This window comes from Aphis gossypii, chromosome 2 (genome assembly GCF_020184175.1).
Source record: "Aphis gossypii isolate Hap1 chromosome 2, ASM2018417v2, whole genome shotgun sequence".
NCBI classification, from domain to species: Eukaryota; Metazoa; Arthropoda; class Insecta; order Hemiptera; family Aphididae; genus Aphis; species Aphis gossypii.
In genome coordinates, this window is record NC_065531.1 from 65,937,333 (window position 1) to 65,959,583 (window position 22,251).

At 24.3% G+C, this 22,251-nt stretch overlaps 3 protein-coding genes across 4 annotated transcripts; 2 read left to right on the top strand and 1 right to left on the bottom strand.

Annotated features, from left to right (window-relative positions):
- Positions 1–762: 762 nt before the first annotated feature.
- On the top strand, positions 763–4,941 carry LOC114129218 (52 kDa repressor of the inhibitor of the protein kinase-like). Of its 2 annotated transcripts, XM_050200636.1 has the most exons (5): positions 763–1,433; positions 2,363–2,461; positions 3,509–3,607; positions 4,075–4,185; positions 4,778–4,941. In XM_050200636.1, the coding sequence occupies exons 1-4, from the start codon at positions 1,190–1,192 to the stop codon at positions 4,143–4,145; spliced, it is 513 nt and encodes a 170-aa protein (XP_050056593.1). In that variant the 5' UTR covers positions 763–1,189; the 3' UTR covers positions 4,146–4,185; positions 4,778–4,941. The 2 variants fall into 2 exon arrangements, with proteins under 2 accessions (XP_050056593.1, XP_050056594.1); XM_050200637.1 differs by lacking the exon at positions 4,075–4,185.
- A 4,559-nt stretch (positions 4,942–9,500) lies between these two features.
- LOC114129219 (inhibitor of growth protein 5-like) lies at positions 9,501–10,928 on the bottom strand. Its single transcript, XM_050200479.1, has 5 exons — positions 10,710–10,928; positions 10,415–10,653; positions 10,222–10,348; positions 9,882–10,150; positions 9,501–9,695 (listed from the first exon to the last, which is right to left on the bottom strand). Exons 1-5 carry the CDS (start codon positions 10,744–10,746, stop codon positions 9,609–9,611), a joined length of 759 nt encoding a protein of 252 aa, XP_050056436.1. The 5' UTR covers positions 10,747–10,928; the 3' UTR covers positions 9,501–9,608.
- Positions 10,929–11,074: 146 nt separating this feature from the next.
- On the top strand, positions 11,075–13,961 carry LOC114129221 (uncharacterized). The gene is made up of 5 exons (XM_027993878.2): positions 11,075–11,381; positions 11,747–11,859; positions 12,444–12,493; positions 12,646–12,717; positions 12,956–13,961. The coding sequence occupies exons 2-5, from the start codon at positions 11,825–11,827 to the stop codon at positions 13,117–13,119; spliced, it is 321 nt and encodes a 106-aa protein (XP_027849679.1). The 5' UTR covers positions 11,075–11,381; positions 11,747–11,824; the 3' UTR covers positions 13,120–13,961.
- Positions 13,962–22,251: the final 8,290 nt, after the last annotated feature.

Here is a 22,251-nt window from a genome sequence, read left to right on the forward strand (position 1 = left end):
GATATTTTGTTTTACATTATTGTATGCTTAAATGAAATAAAGTATTAAAAATTCCAAAATTTAATGTGTAATTTTCTTATAATTGACGTAGTTTTGCGTTTGTATAAAAAGAAAAATATTTTCAGGAAATTGTTGAATTAAAAATACATTTTGGTTATTTTTTGGAGCGTTTTTTGATAGCTTTAAAGGCATTTAAATCCTGTCCCTAATTTTTAATTTATAATCTATATTTATTTTATTTTTACGACAGTGATAATTGATAATAATAAGACCATACAAAAGTGTAAAATATATAACACTATAACGCACCATAGTCATAAATTGGGGGAAAGGCTTCTAAAACAAAATTTCTTAAGCTCACCCAATATTTCTTTACTTAATTTTAATAATCATCAGTATAATAAATCAAATTAATACGTGTTAATTAATATTTCTTGACCTCGCCGAGGTTTTTTTATCATATTTTTGTATGTGTGTACATTCTAGAATCTAGATGATACGCGCATTCCAGTATATTATTATAGTTAGCGCATTGTATTGTTTGTTGTTACGAGTTCGTGTAAATAACAATAATAATAAGAATCGACAACCTGTGGTCGGTGGTCGGGTGCGCCGACGCTTCCGCTGTCACCGCCCCTTTGGATCAGACACCCCTAGCGCTGTATCAGAAGATCAACTTTCGGTAACTGTTCTGCAGTAGTCGTCCAAATGTCCTACCTATCAGTTGCCTCCATTAATTTTTGTTGTATCTTCCCCGAGAGCCGTGTTAGACGTGAATCTTGAGACGCGTACAGCAAGTAGTGTTCTATTATTATCAACGCCATAATTTTCACTTGATATTAGTATTCGCTCAATCCACCTACCAATAGTTATTTTTTTCAAAAAAGTCTAAAAAGTTTCTAATAAGTAGTTTTTAGTTATTTTCAATTTTTTTTCACAAAATTTTTTTGTGATGAATAACTCAACATTAGTTGTTGATCAAAAACCGATATACTACAAAAAGGCTAACTTCAATTCGTGCTTGGTCTGTTTTAAATCTTCAAAAAAAGGATATGATATTTCTTTGCACGCGTAAGAATTAAATTGTTAATAAAACGTTGTTACCTATTATACATGCCCCATTCAATTTTGTATAAAATTTTTTTTTTTATTTTTGTCAAACTTAACTAACGAATTATACCTATATGCAATGCTTTCTGTTATCAGATTCCCAAAAAACAAAGCTAGACGAGCGATTTGGCTAAAACAATGTGGACTCTTGGAAAAGGATATAAAACATAATAGAAAGCTGTGTTGTTCTCATTTCAAGAAAGATTGTATCATAACAAACGCCAAAAGAATAATATTGAAGAAAAATGCAGTCCCTGTTATTTTCGAGAAGGAAATAAAACTTAAAAAATCCAAGAAGCGAAGTCAAATTTTGGGAAACACAGGTAAGGTTTTATTTTATGCACCTACTTACTGATTGATGACTTAATTATTATTTTATTATCATAACTAAGGGGGTGGATATGCAATAATTTCGAATTATTTGGATACTATTATAATAAATAATAAAATGATTATTATGACACACGTTCCCCGTAATCGCGCCAAAACCATACGTTGGTCGAGTCACGTAAAGTATTAACTTTAGGAGCGCTCTATTTCCATTCCTATGGAAAAACTATTATTATATTGCTAAAAAAAGGGAAACAGGAATCATATTAATAATATCATAGCTTATAAATTATAATAATAGAAGCGTTGTCCTGAAACCCAAACACAATCTACGATTGTTAGATAAAAATAATCTTATAAATGATAATAGGTATAATAAATTAATAAAATGCTTAATTTAAAATACATTCTCATATTAGATTAAAATATTGAACATTAAATCATAGGGGAGCAATGGAAGGGTAAAATCAAATATTAGGTGTGCACTTTCCCTCATTTTCCCTGTGTAGCACCGCTACTGTGTATGTGGTGTTTAAGTTGTGAATATGTTTCCTTATTATCTTTATTTAAATAATAAACCTATTTTTGGTCATCAATACTAACATATACAAACATATTATTGGTATTATTGGTAAAATATATAAATTATTTGAATAAATTATTATGTATTAATGTTTGTTTGTTAGTGAACTAAACAAATCTGCATAAATTAATGAAACATAGGTATGTATAAAAATAGAGTATTAGAGTCTCTAGAGATGTTTGATAAAAAAAAATAATAGTATATTATAATGTATAGTATAAAATAACATAATATAATAATAGATAGTCTTAGCTAGATATTTGGTATTCTGTCAAAATAACAGATATATACTAAAATGTACAACTTTCACAAATTTACTCATATATTTTTTTATTTTAGAAGCTATGCTACAAAATGTACAGGTTGATGATTTTGAAAGTTTAGCTGCTGATGTAAAATCATTGGAGGATTTATTTCTATTTACTGAGGAATCATCAGGTAAAATAAAATAGTTATTCAAAATATAGTCTATAATATAGTATTGATATATATTCAATGATTAAATTTACTATTGATCATAAGTTTGGGGATAAAATAGTAAATTCATCATGTCATTGAATAAAGTACCTGAGTTAAAATTTTGTATATTTTATTTACATTATTTATTATCTCTCGTAGATTTTTCATAATATTTTAATTTTTATGAGAATAATGAGCATATAATAATAAAACATAAAATTATTCATTATTTACTTAAAAAATAAAAATATTGGAAAAATCATGACATAAAAAATAGGTAGGTAATATGCTTAAATTTATGTTTAATAATTCACTATTATACTAAAATTAATAGCACAAAATCAGTTCTATTAAAATTAAATTTGTTTGTTGTTCGTTTATAAAACGGATACAATACGTACAAATGTTATATCCTCTTAAAACTGTGATTTGTATAAATCGAGGTCATATTTTGATTTAAATCAAATAGTTAATTATAAAATAAGCTTAGGTGTTTATACTTCCACCACCACACTTTAATAATTGGTATTGTCTTAAATAATGATTCAAAAAGTTGAATTATGTTAACTATTGTCCATTATCTATTATACGGAAAGGTATTCAATGTATCATTATTATATCCCAACGCATTGTATCTACCTATCGGTGTATGAGGTGTTCGTGTTGTTATTGTGTTTTCTTATTTTCTTTACATAGGAACTCAATTTTTTTTTTCATACTTACAATTACAAACATATTATTATTAATGTACAAATAATTTGAATAAATTATTAAAATTGGTTAGTTAATTAGCTAAACGAAAGCTATCTTTATAAATTAATGAAGCATATGTATAAAAATAGAGTATTAGAGTCTTTAGAGATGTTTGATTAAAAAAATAATAGTATATTATAATGTATAGTTTAAAATAACATAATATAATAATAGATAGTCTTAACTAGATATTTGGTATGCAGTAAAAATAACAGATATTTACAAAAATTTACAACTTTCACAAATTTAGTCACATATTTTTTTTTATTTTAGAAGCTATACTACAAAATGTACAGGTTGATGATCTTGAAAGTTCAGCTGCTAATTTATATCCACTGGAGGATTTATATCAATTTACTGAGGAATCATCAGGTAAAATAAAATAGTCATTCAAAATATAGTCTATTATATAATATTTATATATGTATATTCAATGATTAAATTTGGAATTGATTATAAGTTTGGGGATAAAATAGTAATTTCATCATGTCATTTAAAAAAGTACGCGAGTTAAAATTTTGTATTTATAAATACCTATATAGTAAGATGGTTTGTTAACTTGTTATAACTCAGATTATTTTACTTTAAACGTCTAATAATTTAGGTTAAGATGTTCACGACTTTTCTTTTTTATTTTATATTCTGATCGGAGCAACAAATGTTATCAATGTATTAAATATTTTTTATTTTTTTATTTTTTGGCTACCTGTCATTTCTTTCAGTGTTCTAATCATTAATTCATTTTTGCACTTTTTGTTGGAAAATTGATTAAGATTTTATTGGGAAATTAACTGTGGTTACATAATATTATCAATGTCTAATGTATATAATAATTTTAGAAAACTTATTGATTCGACAACTTGTCTCGGAGACGCATTGTAGAACTAACCATCTTCATAATTTCCAGTGAATAATTAGTTTATTGACATTGAAACATTTATTTATTTATGGTAAGCATCTATTGAAGATATAATACTTTAATTCTTAATAATGTCAATATTAAATAATTAATAATAATTTTACCTAATGAAACAAACAAACTATTGAATTAAAACAAAAAAATTTTAAACTAGATATGTATAATATAGGCATAAATATTAAATATTAATATAACTACCAAATTATTGTTTTGAATTATTTACCTGCAAAAATATTACTTATTGGGCTTCACCATACAAGTTATAAAAATAATCAATACAAATGAATATATTGTAAACAAAGTATTAATAACACGTCATTTATATTATGAATTAAAGTTTAAAAATAATTTTTTTGCTAGTAAAAATATACAAAATATTAATTCTACGAATCAATTTATTTTTTTTTGTAGTTTTTATTAGTCATTTATATTTTTTTCTCCTCGTATAATTTAGTTTCTTTTTCTAATTGTTTCCAACTCATTTGAATATAATATGTCGTGTTAATTGTATATTTTTTATGGAATGAAACTAGTGTAATACAAAAAAAAAATATGTATAATATTTTGATAATAATTCCTAACATTATTATTTTTCTATTTAATTTTTTTTTATCTGATTTCAGAGTCCAAGGCATTCTAACAAGTACACCATAAACAACCCATATAAATTGTAGGTACTATCTAAGTAGTTAACGACCTATTCAATATGATTGAACTTAATTTGTGCATACCTTTTTTTTTCACGGGAAACATCTAATGATATATTGTAGACTATAGAGCAAGCTAAATACATGGTAGGTACCTTATTAGATATTATACTTCAATTTTATTATTATGTATTTATGTAGGCATAGTTGAATCATTACAAGCAGTTTATTATTCAATAGGTTGGTACACTAAATTTATAAAACTATAAAAGTCTTCATTTATACAATATTGATTTTCTAGACCAATATTTTCTCAGATTATCTTAAGATAGCATTTAGGTAGGTATAATAAAACTTACCTTGTCTATATGTATCCATCTAACGATTGAGTATAAAAGTTACAATAGATTAAATAAAAGCCTTTTAAACATTTAAATTGATATAAGGAAACAGAAAACTTACATTACAATATAGTTTATCTACAATTTTATTTATTAACTTTTTATTGATACGAATACTCACTGCATTCTTTACCTAAATGATTTTTGTCTGCTCAATAGTTATTATTATAAATATTGTTTAATTTAAACCACATTATTATATTAATTTATGAATTATAGGTTATTATCCCCATGAAAATATTGTTTTGTCCATTACATTAAACTTTTCTTTTTTATATGAGATGTTATTTTATGTGTAATATAATACTCTTAAAAAATTTTTTTTGATCGATAATCATGATTTTTTTTTATTCACAGATTAATAAAAAGAATATATTAATAGTTTTTATTACTTACACACTTAGGTAACATCTCAATTAAATACAAGCGTGAAACAAAATTCAATTATTAAAAACGAACTATAATGGTCCAAAAACAAAAAAATAAATAATAATAATTAACTAATTACAATGAGATACAGATACCTAACCTTCGGAAATATTTGTAATATATTATTGAATAATTATTAATAATAACATAATATTATACTATAATAACAATTATATAATTGAAACATTTTAAAAAATTTTTTGTAGTTTTCTAGAAACTAATAATTTTAAAATACTATATTGGAATTAGTGTTGATGAAAAAAAACTCAATATTTATCTTAAATAGTTATGTTTAGCTTTGTTATATGAAAACCGATGGGATTGGCAACTTGCTTTAATTTAATTAATTTAATTGTTATATATGGGCAAGGAATTTTAATTATACTTAAAATTAAACCATGCTAGAGTTAAGGAAAATAGGTAAGTCAAAAATAATGAGTATTTTCGATAAAAACTAAAAATAATTGTTCAACACTTAGATAAATAATAAAACATACTTAGTAACACTAGGCTAGTATAACAACTAAACTAGATATACCTACTTAACTATTCTTTGAAATATCCTAACCTTTGAATGATCATTTAACACAGATAGTAGAATAAATATGTACCTATGTCCTGATGCCTCACACTCGTAAAAAGTAATATATATATATATAAATTGATTAGTTCAGCAAAACTTAGCTTGATCATCATTCATCAATTGAACCAATAATAAGAAAAACGATGAGTAGTACAACTAATGGAAAAATACTCAACTCGTATCCATAACCTAGGTACTTGAAGACCTAATTTTCGTATTTTCTTATTAAAAAGTACATTGCAAACAGCACATAATTAAAAAATAAATTATGATAAAATGTTTAAATATATTTAATTTTAATTAATGCAAATATATCTTAATACAAACAAATATATAGAGGTATAATATATTATTACCTATGTTTAAAATATATGTTGTTGGTATATGAAGATAAATCTACCTATAATTTATTATATCTATGCATTATATTATATATTCTGTATTGACTCGTGATATGCTTTTTAGATAAATGTGCAGAAAAAAAAACAAAACAAAACAATTATTTCGTTAATTATTTTATTTTAAAAATAGTATAATAGTATATACTACTAATTCAGTACCTGGTGATAAAAAATAACAATATATTAATAAAGTGTTGACAAAATAGGATAAACATAAATAATATTATAATAAATTAATTTAAATTTCATAAAATAAATATAGTTTGGTAATTACCTATTATAATAAAAAAAATATTTTCGGTAACTAAAGTAATAATATACCCATTCAATTTATTTCCTTATTGTATAATAGTTAAGTATACTAACTTACTCATTTTCATTAATACTAAATATTTACAAAACAATAAGCCTGAAAATTAAATATTCTTTTGTTACTAGTACCTACATAAAGTAATAAAAATCGATAACAATCTGTAAAAAAATCTCAATTTTGACTTATTTCCTTATATTCACTTATCGTCTAATTGTTATTGAGTATTATTATATAATTTATTCAACAAGAAATTAAGCACAAAAAAGGTTATAACAACAATTTTGCATAAAAATTACATTTTTTACCTACTTTGTTTCTAATAGTTATTTTATGATTTTAATTTTAATTTCAAATTGTTTTACTTCTTAGTCGCTCAGTATTTAACATTATATATTATATTACATTTTTTACCAATAATATATAATTTATATGAAGTACCTATTTATATTTCAAATAAGAACTATAGATTACCTATAAATAGGTTAGGTAATAAGTTCTTAGGTTTTTTAACCTAGAAATATTTTAGTTAGATATCTTTCCCAATACCATATTTTTAATATTATATTAGTTATTAGTTAAATCTACATACATAATAAAAGATTCTAATTCTAAATTTCTTAAAATATTGTATTCATTGTATTTAACCTATAAATAAATTTTAGTACAATTCATTTTTAAAGCAACCAATTAACAAATACTTATATTATTGTTGTATTAATGTATACATAATATATATTATAATTTTATCAAGTATGTTAATTATGTGTGAATAAAATTAAGTTAGTGTTAAAACTTAAATTATACTTGTGAGTAAGTTGTGGTTTATAAAAAGATCATTTTAAATAGTTAAAAATAGAAAATTGTGTGTTTATGTTGAATAATAAGTGTTATGTTTATCTTATTAATTTTTTATTTAATAATACATATTGTATTTACTTTGACTTATAAATAATATTAATAATGTCAGTTTGTTACTATTGTTAATTAAACAAATAAATGATTTATAATTGATATTTGCTATGTCATTTAAGGGCCAATGGGCACAAATACTGCTGACAGTTTACTCAATTATAATAAAAATATTAGGTAATAACTAAAAACTATGTGTTACCTATTTATTTAATCACTTAATTTCTAATAATATATATGTACTAGGTGGGTATAAACTATGTAGTCAAATCATAATACCTAGGTACCTAAAAGTACACATGAGCTGTTGATAATTATACTAATTAAGTATAAATATAAAATTTCTACATAGTATCTACCTACTTATAAATTCAAATATGGTATACCTGCAATGAAATAGGTGTGTGGTATACATGTAATAATGCAAATGAATAATGTAAATAACGTAATAAAGCTTAAAGTGTATCAAATGGTACCTACCGAATATTTTTCAAACGACTTTTCATATGAGTTATAACATACATTCGAAAGAACAGACCCGTATTCTTTGAGCAGGTTACTGCAACGGATGTGTCAAAATATTAAATTTTAATTCAATGATAAATTATTGTATAAGACAAAAAATGGTTCCAAGCAAAAAATATCTAATTTTTTTGTTACCCCAAGGTTGACGAATTATTATTTTCATAATATTTAATATTAAAATGTTAATAAAATATTTTTGATTATTTTTAATAAAATAATGTTCTATGACTTCCTTCGAAAAACTAACCTCTAAATTAAGGCATTTTTTCTACTATAAAAATGTTTTCAGAAACAAAATAAAATACACATCATCATAAAATCAATACATTCCTTAACTCAAAATCTTAAATGTAGATTGAAAAATAATATAAACTACAACAAAAAATTATGATTCATTTTTCTAGAAACGAAATAGTAATAAATAAAAAGTACAACTCCCTGTGACTAATATGATAACTCTTCACCTAATGTTCAGTTTTTTCTTTTAATTTTTTTTTTTTATTTAATAATACTTAGGAATTAACATTAACAATTTATATATATATATATATATGTATTTAATTAATATTTGATATAATTTAAACAATAAAAAAAAAAAAGACAGTAGGACCTACTGTGTAGGTATTAATTATAATTTATAGGTAATCGAATTATGTAGCCAAAAATATGATAAAAATGGTGCTCATTGCAACTATTAAATTACTTCTTACTGTATTTATTTAAATGAGAAATATTAAAGATTTATTATTTGTTTAAAGGGTACTTATTAACTTCCGATACAACATTTTCAATTATTTTTTTTTAACTATTAACGTTGTCGTCGTTTAGACTACAGTCCCGTGATAAGCAGATTTCTGAGCTCAACAGATGTAAACAAAATAAAATAAAGGATTTTTATCATTGAATTAACTTTAAAAAGAAATTGATGAAAAAAATCTCATTTTTAATTATATTATATAGGTAATTAATTAAACTAATCAATTCAAAAGTTGTCTTAAAACACATTTATTAATTTCAGCACATAACCAAAGAAAGAGAAAGCTGTTCATTAATTGCATATTATTAATTGACTAATAAAATGTTTAAATATATTTAGTTTTAATTAATCCAAATATATCTTAATATAAACAAATATTAAGACAATAATAATATTATGGTATTGATACTATAGCTGGTATATTATTTGAATGTATAACTATATTATGTATGAATAAAATAAAAAGAAACTTATAAATTTTAAAATATATTATTTTTTCATCTTGTTTGTTTTACATATTGGACAGAACCATTTTCCTTTAGGCTTGGTAGTTATTTTAACACATTCAAAAGGACACTTCAGAAGGACACTAAAATAAAAATAAAAAACAATTTAAAATAATTACTATTCAAAAATTAAATTATATAAAAATATAAATAGAATGCTTTAAATTTTTTTATGGTCACAATATTATATAAATATCAATATTCATAAAAGTGATAAATGACTAAATTATTATTATACTTAAATTAAAATGCTTACTTCTGGATTATCACAGGCTATCATTTTACCATATGAAACTTCTTTGCATAAACAATAGGTCAGTTCGTTTGGATAGACAGGAATTTGTAATTGTTCGTTCGAATATGCAACCCCAGCACAACCTAATTCACTAACAAGGGAATCAGCCTCTACTTTACCACTGGCTACAATATTGGTAGGGTTTGTCGGATTAGAGTCAACACTGACCAAAGATGGTGTTTTTCTTATATCTGGAAGCCAGCCAGATTTACTTGATGGTTTTACAACTCCTAAAAAGTATTGGTAAATATTATACAATAAAATCAATTTAAGCAAAACTAAAATTATGCAATCCACAAACCTTTTATCAATTGTTTTTTTTCAGTTGTTTTGTTTGGAACATTTTTCGAGGTGTTTAAGACTCTTTCATAAATTTCATCTTCTAATTTTTCTAATATTGAATCTACTCCCTTAATATTTTTATCCACCTGAAAATTACAATGAAATAGAACAGTTCTGTTATGGGTTATGTTAATAACTCAAAATCTACATACCAACTCACAAGTTTGTTTAGCCAATAGAACTTTGTCATCAGAGTATTTTTTTGCTTTTTCAAACTGACGTTGTATGTTAATTAAAGTTATTTTTTTTTTGTTTCCCGATAAGACCTTTCCATTTAACACAAAATCGGTTACTAATTTGTCAATGTTGTGCATCTGTTGTTGAGCTATCGAGTCAATGTTTTGCATCAGAGTGAGGTTTTGTTGTAACTCAACCGGAAGATTCTCCAAAGCTATAATATCACTCTGTTAAAATTTCGTTGAAATGTAAAACTAAAAGTATACTTACAGTCCAGACAGTGTTTCGTGTATGACGAAGAAGCCATTATTGATATTCTATGACTCAGCCGAATTTATAGTAAAAAAAAATATAAATAACAACTGTTATTTATGTTGTATATAATTAACTTTAGATCATTAAATGCGTCTGACAAATGTATTTTGTTAATATAGATATATAAATCAGGAGATTGTGGTTGTAGCGTATCATTATCTCTCTATGAAATCATTAAAGAAAAAAATACCTGTTTATTGTACTTACATGGAATTCAAAATGGTCTCCTAATTATATTAACAGTGATACCAACATGAGAATAAATATTCTCATTTTTTTTTTTTATAATTCTCTATTAAAATTTTAAAAATATTTATTTTCTAGTTCAAATCTTATTGTTAAATTTTCTTATGGTTCAAATATTATTTGTTTTTAAAGGGGCGATAATTATACAACACGTGAGTCACTACCACAATATACTCCCTCCTCGTCGGTCAGACTGTAGGCATTTGATACTCGGTTTACCGATAACGTTGTTGCTCTTCTCATACTAACACATTAAACCCATATCTCTGCCACAATCGTCGACGCGACTTGCCGTGAGCTCTTGTTCTTCTCAGATATATACTAAGTACCAAACCGTGTTGAAATATTGTTTTAGGAAGAAAATAAAACTGGCGTTCAAAGGTAACATTTAAAATTAAAACCAATAAAAAAAATTATATAACAATATATACAATATATACAAACAAAAACTTATTACACAATTCATTAATGAAAACATTATATTGATTAAATTATAATTTAAATAAAATACATTAAATTCTCTAATTTTTTGAACAAAAATGTTGTTTGAATAATGTATTGCATTGTTTTGATGTTTTTCTTATTTTTAGTTAAGTACAATTTTATTTAAAATTATATTTTAAGTAACATAGCCAAGTATAATATAATTCTTTTATTTGTGTATGTTAATAAACTATTTATAAGTCTATATAATATATTATTATATATAATATAGTAATATTTAATTATGGTATTACATTTTACAGTACTTCTCATAGTGTTAAAGTGGAACCATTTAATGAATAACTCATCAGTAATTATTGTAAATAGTTAAGCAGTATATTATGGAGACCACCAAGCCACAACCTGTAGAACAAAAGTAAGTAATTACAATTAAATGAAAATATTTTTGTACCTATTTAAGTTTAAAATTTTTCTTGTACTTTAAAATAGTAGATAACTTATTTGAATAATTTTAAACAGTGAAATTAAAATGTAACATTTAATAAAAATTATATATTAATTTTATAATTGAAAAAATCTTGTTATTATTATATAGCAGGGGTCGCCAAACTTTATTTGGTTTCACTTTTGAGAATCGACTTCCATAGAAATTTTTTTTTATTGAATAACTATAATTATTAAGAAATACATAGGATGCAAGGCCCTAAAAATAAATTCTAACATGATCGACTTTGAAATTGTTTGTGATCGACTGTTTGGCCACCCCTGTTATATAGATACTAATATTGTATGATAATTATTAATTTATCATGAATATTGTGGATATTTTTGGAAAATAAATTTAAATTTTATGAAATGTATATTTATATAAAAACAAGTAATCATAAATAAATTTAATAATACTATTTTTTTAATGCATATTATAAGCGTTACAAGACTATGGTCAACTTGAGTAACTCAAAACTTAGATATGGTTTTAAATATTTGATTTTTTTTCAGTTTTGAACAGTCATCAACATCATTGATTATTGCAGCTCCTATTCCTGCAGGTAATTTGTCTTTTTAATGAAATATAATTCATAACCGTAACTAGAAATATTTATTCATTTTAATTGATATTAAATTTTAAATATTTCTATAGCTTTCTAAACTACATGATGTATTTCTATAAAATAATAATAACTAAATATTTTTTTTATAGTAAGTCATGTTGAAAAGTCATCTGAAGTTGTACAAATACCCATCAGAAATGGAAAACCTTTGGTAGAATTCAGTAAGTAAAAATAAATATTTTAATTAATGAATAATTTATGAAAGGGTATTACTTTGGATATTTTATATTATTTATCATTGACAAAACTTTATTATTTAATAATTGTAATAAAATAAAATAATATATAAGTATATTGGACCAATTTTATGATTCGACTTGTAAGGTATATTATAATTCATAAATCTATATCATAAGTACAATACCTCCATAACATTAACATTAAAATTTTAAATTTTAGCTCCAGAGATGAATTCTGTTCAACGACAGGAAGTAATTATAGCTGCAATGAATAAACTGCGAAAGAAACTTGAAAAGTTAAAAAAAAAAATAAACAAATATGAAGCGAAGAAGATGAATGCTTCTACTAAAAAGAAAAATGTAGGTAGTGATTATAATTTTTGAGCAGGAAAATTGAGCTAATAAAGATCATACTATCAATTTACAATACACAAATATATTAATTTTATTAATTATTATATCTTATTTTATTTATTTTTGAGTACCTTTATACTTCTAGGTTTTAACTATTATTATGGTTTGAGGATGATTTTAAAATGTTTTAAAAATATATCAGATTTATTACTTATCTTCTATATAGCATAATAAGATTCCGTTGATAAACGTCTTAAATGTCATAATATGATACAGTATCTACATATAACGTCTTTTAAAAAAAAAATTAGTTTTCCTGCAATATTAAAATAGCACAATAAATTTATTGTTCAAGTATATATTCATACAAAAAGATTTTCAACAGATTCTATAAGAAATAAAAATGGATATAAATTAATTTGAGTTAGACAAACAATACAATGTTTGTAACTAATTTTTTTCAAGTAATGAATAATATATAATATGTCCTATATCAAATAAGTAGTTTACATAGTGTTATAATGTAATTGTATACTAGGTTTATTTGGTTTAATCAGTGGCATACGCCGAAAAAAATTTTGGGGTGTGTTTTTGAAAAATAAAACATTTTTTTTTTCAAATTCTTTTGTACCTACCCATTTCGTCAATACATGATAGGTAAAATTGTATTTGATTTATAAATCCTGTTAAAGTATTTTTATTTTCATTTAAATTTTATAATATTAATTTTTTTATTACAAAAACCAAATATTTCGGGGGTTGTTTTAAATATCCCTCCCCCAACTAGTATGTCACTGGGTTATTTTAAATAAACAAGGAGTTCAAAACTTATAATAATATATACCAATGTCCAATATATTTACTAAGTATAATATTTTTGTCCAATTTATCAGAATAATAAATTATAAAAATAAATAGTTATTTTTTTGTTTAAATGTTTAACAATATTTATTTATTATGAAATATGAAATATTTTATTATTATATCTTAAACACAAATAAAATAATATTTTATACAAATACTCTAAAAACAAAAAATTAGAAACCCAATATTTTATTTAAGTTGTTCATCATTAAGTTTATCTTAGGTTATCCTTATTCTAAAACATTTTATATATTTAACATATTCGTACCAATTTATTGTACTAACATAGAATTCAAAATGGTCTACAAATTTTATTAATGGTGATATCAACATATATAATTCTCTATTACCTATAATTTTTAAAATATTTATTTTCTAGTTCAAATAGTATTGTTCAATTTTGTTATGATTCAAATATTATTTTTTTTTAAAAACCCTAGGTTTTAATTTGTTTAATTTCATTCCTCAGTTCCGCAACAATTGTAACTTCCCCTCCATAAAAATAATAGATTGAAAGAAGTTACACAAAAGTATAAGTATAAATGTATAAGTATACACACCTGATATTCCACTGAATTCAAGTCATTACACCTATGAATGGGTAAATTTAATTAATATTGATATTGTTTTGGACGTATATACGAGTAAAAATTATGTATAAATATATAATTTATGTGATACCCACCTATTTTATATGCTTATACAAACTATTTTAATTTTACATTGTTAATTTTAAAGTACCCTTAGTTGGTACTGTTATTTTAGGTATAGAGTAGCCAGTTGTACACTGATGGATGTGTTAAATTTTAATATAATGGTATATCATTGTGTACGAAAAATGATAGTTGTAAAGACTTATCATATGATTTATCATGCCTAGTTCACTTAGTATAAACATGTTATGTTGTATGATATTGATATTAGATTTAGAAATTAATTTTACTTTAAGTAATACAGTAAATTTAATTTAATTTTGCGTTATTAGTATAAAATATAATAATATTCAAATATGTATAAAATATTTGTACCCATGAATTAAGTTTTTGAGCTATAACATAATAATGAAAATGAATATTGTTATTTACAGTTTAAATAAGTATAATTTTGTCCAAATTTGAACTTTAAATGTTTTTAATAAAAATTATGCTCATATTATATTATGATTTAGATTTTTTTATTTCATAATGTCCTACTTATGATATTAACTTTTTATTAAATGTTGAATATTTAAACTTAAAGTCTTAGCTATGAAAATCTTTGAAAACAAGTAATATTTTCATTTAACTTAAATTTTTTTTCAGGTTGTTTAAAAAAATACTAAACATTTTTAATTTCCACCATTTAAAAGTAAGATGAGATATTTAATACAATAAAAATTGATAAAAAAAAAAAAAAAAAAAATGGTTAGCTAAAAATAATTTATTTTTAAACTTAGATAAAACATGACATGTTGTTTCTCATATTTTAATAAATAATGAAGGCTCCTATTTTCTATTGAAATTAAAATTAAAAACAGACTGTATACGATCATCATTTGGTATAGATAGTACTTTGGATGTACCAAGAGCTGAATTGATTATCTTGTTGTGAGCCTACAATAATTACAAATATCTATTAGCCATAATATTACATCATATAAAACATATTATATCATATAATTTAAGTAATGATTGTGGAAATATACAGAGAAAAAATTAATGCATGAATATAAATTTTAATAATGACCTGTTTTATTGATTAAGTTTCCATCCTACTTCTACGACTAATGGTTGGTGCAGATTCAACTGTAGTTAATACTTAGTTAGCCGGTAAATTTAACTCAGAAACTGCATCCTCTTTAAGTCTTCGACTTTTAGATGCATATTCTAAAAATACAATAAATAATAAATTATATTGTATCAATATTTTATTTTTTAGAAATACTACCTAAGAGTTCTGCCTTTAAGCCTTGAACAAATGCATAAACATTAAAGTGATCAGAGCAAATTTAAACATAATATATTTTAAATGCATATAATAATAGATAAAATAAATACCTAAATAATAAATCATTTATAATATTTTCAGTTACTGAATAAATCTAAACTTTTATTTAACCTAACCTAACTTTACACTATACATGCATTATAGTGTATTACTAATATTAACATTAAAATACAATATAATGCATTAATAACAATTTTATATAAGTATCTGTGAAATGATAATAATATATTGGATCTTCCATTATTTGTCGATACTGTAGTAATTTCTGCAAGTAGCAATAACACAACATATGCCGCCTTTCTGCTTTAATATCTTTTATTTCATAATACAAATACACTTATAAATTGTATAAACAATGAAAATTAAATTTAAATTTAAAAAAAATTCAAATAATTAATACGGTACAACTCATGACAACCGCTAAATGTGGTTCTAGATTGCAATATTGCATACTGTATTACTGTAGTATAAAACGATGTTAAAAATTTATACTACAATGACGTCAGTCGACTAGTTCTTCCACTCCTACTTTTTCAAAATGCCCGTATGAGGCAACCTCTATAGTCTAAAAACCTTGAGTGATATCATCGTACTGGAGCAAATTGTGTTGTTTAAAATATAGGTACAACAAAAAACGCTTTTCGCTAACAGCTACTAATAGAAAATCACAAATATATAATATTACCATCTATAATTGTTAACGCATAAAATTATCAAAATAATAATGACCAATCTTATGGTTATAAAAAATAATAATTATGTGGACTGTATAATAATATAAGTAATTAAATAAATAACAATAAGGAATAATAAAATAAACTGCCTGGGTAATATAATCAAATAATAAACATTCAATTGCCTGTTTGGCACAACAATAATAATAAACAATATAAAATATAATATAATTTCAAAGGCTTGTTTGGCAACACAATAATGAAATATAAAATTTAAAAAAAATGAAATATAATACAAATAAATGTATATATGATGTGTATAAATTAAATTACAAATGTGAAATGATCAAAAAAATGCAATAAATAACAATAATAATATTTAATAACAGGCCTGAATAGCTAAAATATAAATCAATGTTAATAATAAATAGTACCTAATATTGCCTGTTTGGCTACCAAAAACACATTATAATATGATAATAATAAATAACAGGACCGTCAGTTATACACACAAATATTTGGTGAACCAATACTCACACAACAGTTAAGATACACACCTGGTTTTTCACCCACACTACCGCACCAGAGCCTGTAGTTATGTCAAATAAGTTACAATAAAAAAAATTGACCCTGCGTACATGCGAATGTGTGCCGACAACTGTTCACGAAGACTTCACAACAATGAAACACTGAATGCAGCCGGGACATGATCTCTAGTATACACTACTGTCCTCACGAGCAACAAGCTACACCAAAACACGTTGAATCTTACACAAATCGCTGGTAATTTTGACCACCCTAGACTGGGGAACAACAAATTAGTAGTGATGGCAATGAAAATGCACGGAACGATAATTACTAGACGATGAATTCACAAAATTACAACAACGTGGTTTGGGTCGACTGCAAATAGAACATGAAAGTGGTGTTTTACAAACAAGCTGACTGGATAGCGGACAAAAGTGAAGTGAACATATAACGGACGAGAGCAAACAAAAGAACAAAATAAATGGTCTTTCAGTGTCACCATACTAAACAATAAACAATGGAAAAATTAAGAACTTTGTGACACTGACAACATAACTAAATGAAAAACTTAAAGTTTTGAACATAACCGATATTATCATGATATAACAACATGGTATGATCGTAACTTTTTGAAGTTCAGATACCAAGGACTTATAAATACTAGGATTATAAATACTTTCGGTAAGCACATGACGTCATAAACCCGCGAAATTTAAATTTGTTCTAAATATTATACTTCATATTATACTCAGCGTGGGTTACAATACAGGCAGTGGAAACATGAGTGATGGTAGATTCAGGAAAATCCATATTGTATTCAATTTAAAATAATAAAGATTAAAGTATAATTGAATTAACAATATATTTCTGTTGGTATGTATTTTTTTTTTTTTTCATAAACGTTGCTTGGTTTCAAAACCAAGCTTTGCTAAAATTGCTTGATTTCACTGATTAATGATTATACTAGTATCTATTCTGTGGTATGACACAATGTCATAGTTCATACTTCATACTAAATAGTCCATAGACCGATTGCGGCGTCGGCGAATTGCTTTGTCTTATGCCTTGTTTCCTTATATGATCAACACAAAAATATGATGAATGGAAATAAATAATTTTTGACAAATGATGGAAAATTAGTGAAGTCAATAACTCAATGTCGATAATGATGACAAAACTTAGGTAAAATATACAACTTTAATACATATTATTACAATTAATAATAATATTATAATAAATAACAACAACTCTTATCATATAATATATTATATTTACATCTGGATATACCTAATTAATTATTATTTATTTTTTAAATGTATTAAGTTTACTTGTTTTATCTTTTATTGATTATTTTTCTTGAATTATTTCGTTTAAATGATTCAATCAAATAAATGTCCTTGTGCGTACCATACAGTGTGCTACGTCATTTGGAATATTATAACGATTTTTTAATAATGCTATTACTTTTTCTGTCACTTTATCTATTATACCAGGATCTTTATTAATATCGTTAGATCTATGGTATTCTCTAAATACCATTTCAATAAACTCATTGAATCATGTCCATCGATGGCTCAAGTAAGTTCTCTTCAGAGACATATTCAGTCCAATTACAGTTTAATTCATCTTTGGAAGTGTTTGATGTTTTTGCCAACTCCGGATACTTTCCAATAAACTTTCTGGCAACAGCACCTAGACAGTCTACCTCAATCATATTTAGATTTAAGGCATCCAAATTAGTCTACAGTAAAAAATATTCATAGAAAATGTAAATAATGTGATATATGTGAGTATAAATGTATAATTAATGGAATACATTATTATATTAATTGAAATATTGCATTTGTATTAATATGCAGGTATAATTAATATACTAACTTCAATCTCGAAATGTTCTAACAGTTCAATGCAATCAGATGGAATTTTTAAATCTTCAAAATCATCAACTTCCTGAACCACTTCAATATTTAAATCCGCTTCTTTAAATATCTTATTTGTTAAGCAGTCTACTAAACACTCTTCTGATGAGTCTTGTGTATTTCGATTCTCAGTGAATACAACATTGGTATTTTTTCCAAACAAATACCAACGGGGGCTGAAACAATGCTAATGTAAATATAAAAATAATTATTAATTACTACCTATTACAATTTTAAAACGTAAAAGTTAAATTATAAATTTATAGGTATACAAACAGAAATATCAGCTAAAAGTTTCAACATACTTAAATTTGACTTCAAGAGGAGTTAAGTGATAATTTCCTCTGGACATTCCTTTCACAAAACTGAAAACGTTTTCCAAAACATCTTGATTCAGTCTACAAGTTATGATATATTGTATGTCCTTGTAATTTGTTTTTAAATCATTCAAAAGATTTTTGAGAGATTTATTTGTACGGAGTATACCTGCAATACAATTTAATACGTAGGTATTTCATATGTATTTGTATAATTTTCATTTATAATCTAAAATATATTTTTATTGTCAACCTTTTTGGAATGGCAATAATGTTCTATGTTTATGAACACGCATTTTTGAAATTAATTCATCCATATCATCTATTATTTTATTTTGGACATCAAGATCTTTGCCATAGTCTTTCGCATGTTTATCTACTAGGACTTGTGTGTTTAAAATATCAAACCAATTGTTTGTAAGCTTAAAACATGTACCTACTTGCATATTGAAATATAAATATATTTTTATTTTGTATTAATTTGATGAAATATTCAACACACTCAACAAACCTCATCCCAATAGCTTTTTTGCAATACATTTTTTTTCCACAGTAAGAAATATCGTTAGCAACAGTATTTGAAAAAAACTGAGCTCTGCTAATTTCACATTTTGTCGCATTGGACCAGAGACATGTATTTTTCAGATACCTTAAAAGTATATTGGAAATCTGATTTTGATTGTAATTTAATTAAATCTTCAACAATGTATCTTCTAATATAGGTACCACTGTGAAGAACAAATCCCCGATCAAGATAGTGATTTCTTGCCAGTTTCAATAAATGGAGTGGGTCAACAAATACATGTATGGACGATTTAGTGATGGGGTGTTCAAAACTGGTGATATCTGAAGTAATGCCTAAGCTAGACCACAGCCCTTCATTACACGGAGCCATATCACTCACTGCAGCTTTTACTTCAAATCCAGCATCATGTAATGAAGTTATGATTGCAATTAACAATGTTTTTGTCATCCTTTGATCGAAATCATAAAATATTGGCTGTTTCCAATTAGAAGTTAGACCTAAACGATACAAATTTTAATTCCCAACTTAATAAATTAGGTAATATTCATAAAAACGTATATTTATAATTATGTTTCATTAATAATCTAAAATATCAAACCTCGAGCCATTATGGTTTGAATGCATTTGTGAGGTCCTAAGACTTGTTGGTTACTTATATCATAACACAACTTATATGTTACATAAGTTTCGTCAAACGAAATTACGGTCAATTTTTCATTTTGACTTAAGGTACTTCCTTCATTGAAGAGACAAAATTATTAATCTATTAGTTCATTTAAGTAAAAATAATAATAAAATTGTATACATAAAGTTTCAATGTTACCTTTGACCTTTAATAAATTCATAACATCAACTAAAATTCCCTTTTCTACACTAAACATACTAGCCCAATGTCTCAAAGTAGAAAGTCCTATAATAGATATTGGAAAATTTAATGTCTATTTTTTAATTAATTATTTAACATCTTAATTATGTTTAATGTATTTTTATTGTTCTCAAACCTGGTAATGGGAATCCTTTTTTATCTCTTAAATAAATATATGCCTTTTTTGAAAGACTTCTTAATGTTATAGCTAATGCTATGTCTTCAGTTTCCCATTTATATGGTTTTTGTTTTTTATGTAACAATAATTTAATTTGATTTGAGGTAAATAAACCATTTAAAATGTTATTGAATTTTTGATTAAATTATAATTCATTAATTGTTTTCATTAATTCAATACACTTCTTTTGTTTTATAATTACATTTCTCAATTTTAACTGCATACCCAAAAGTGTTGAATACTTTTGATACTTATCATTACCTAATTGTTTAAGTCTGTCAAAAATCAAAATACAAAATGGCAATTGTTAGTCTGAAATCCAAATAAATTTTACCAAAAAATGGGCATTTAAAAAGCTTATTTTATTTTAACTTTTTAACTTAACTATTAACTTATTATATTTCTTTTTCAATTAACATTAACTTAATTTATTTTGTTTTTAATTTTATTACATTTCACTATTTCAGTCTATTTTATTTAATATTAAAAAATATCTACCTTGTAGAATTGTTTAAAGTGAACAATCTTATATTTTTCCAATATAACTTACATGGAAAGTTTAAAATCTGTTTTAAATTCTAAGTTTGTTTCCTTTAAAACAAGAACTGTATTGTCAAAGTAATAATACGCCCAATTGTCCTATATTAAATTAATTAGTAAATCACAGGTCTTTATTTCACGTGTATTTAAAACACAATATTTACTAAACATATTAAATTAAAATAATATATTTAAAAAGATTAAAAAAATTTAATAATTTTCGTAAAATACTAAAAACTAAAAATATCTGTACGTTTGTATTTTTATGCTAATACAACATTTTTGAAGCAAGATGTATGAAATTGCACGTGTATCCATGAATTTAACCACACATGTAATAGAGACCTCTAGTTAGGACCAGTGCTCGACTTGGCAAAATCAAATTTGGGAGACTGTTAAATATAAAGTCCTCGTCACTTTTAAATGTTATTGGTTAATTAGGCCCTGGTCTTATGTATAGTTAATAACTATTAGTTATAATATTCAAATATGTTTGGTTAATTAATGCAGTTATTTTTATTTTATGCGGAGTACAATATAAATTAAAATATTCAAAATATTTGTCATATTGAGGTAATATTGATAAATCCCAGTCTAACAATTATAGGCGGTCATCAGTGGGGACTTAGGGACTTAGGGAGGCTTAGCTCTCCTAAATATTTCAATAGACCCCTAAAAATCGAAGGTAATATGTTATACTTCTGTATAAAAAGGTGGGGCAGGGTCACTACTCACTTTACATTGGATTATTATAGCCCCCCTAAA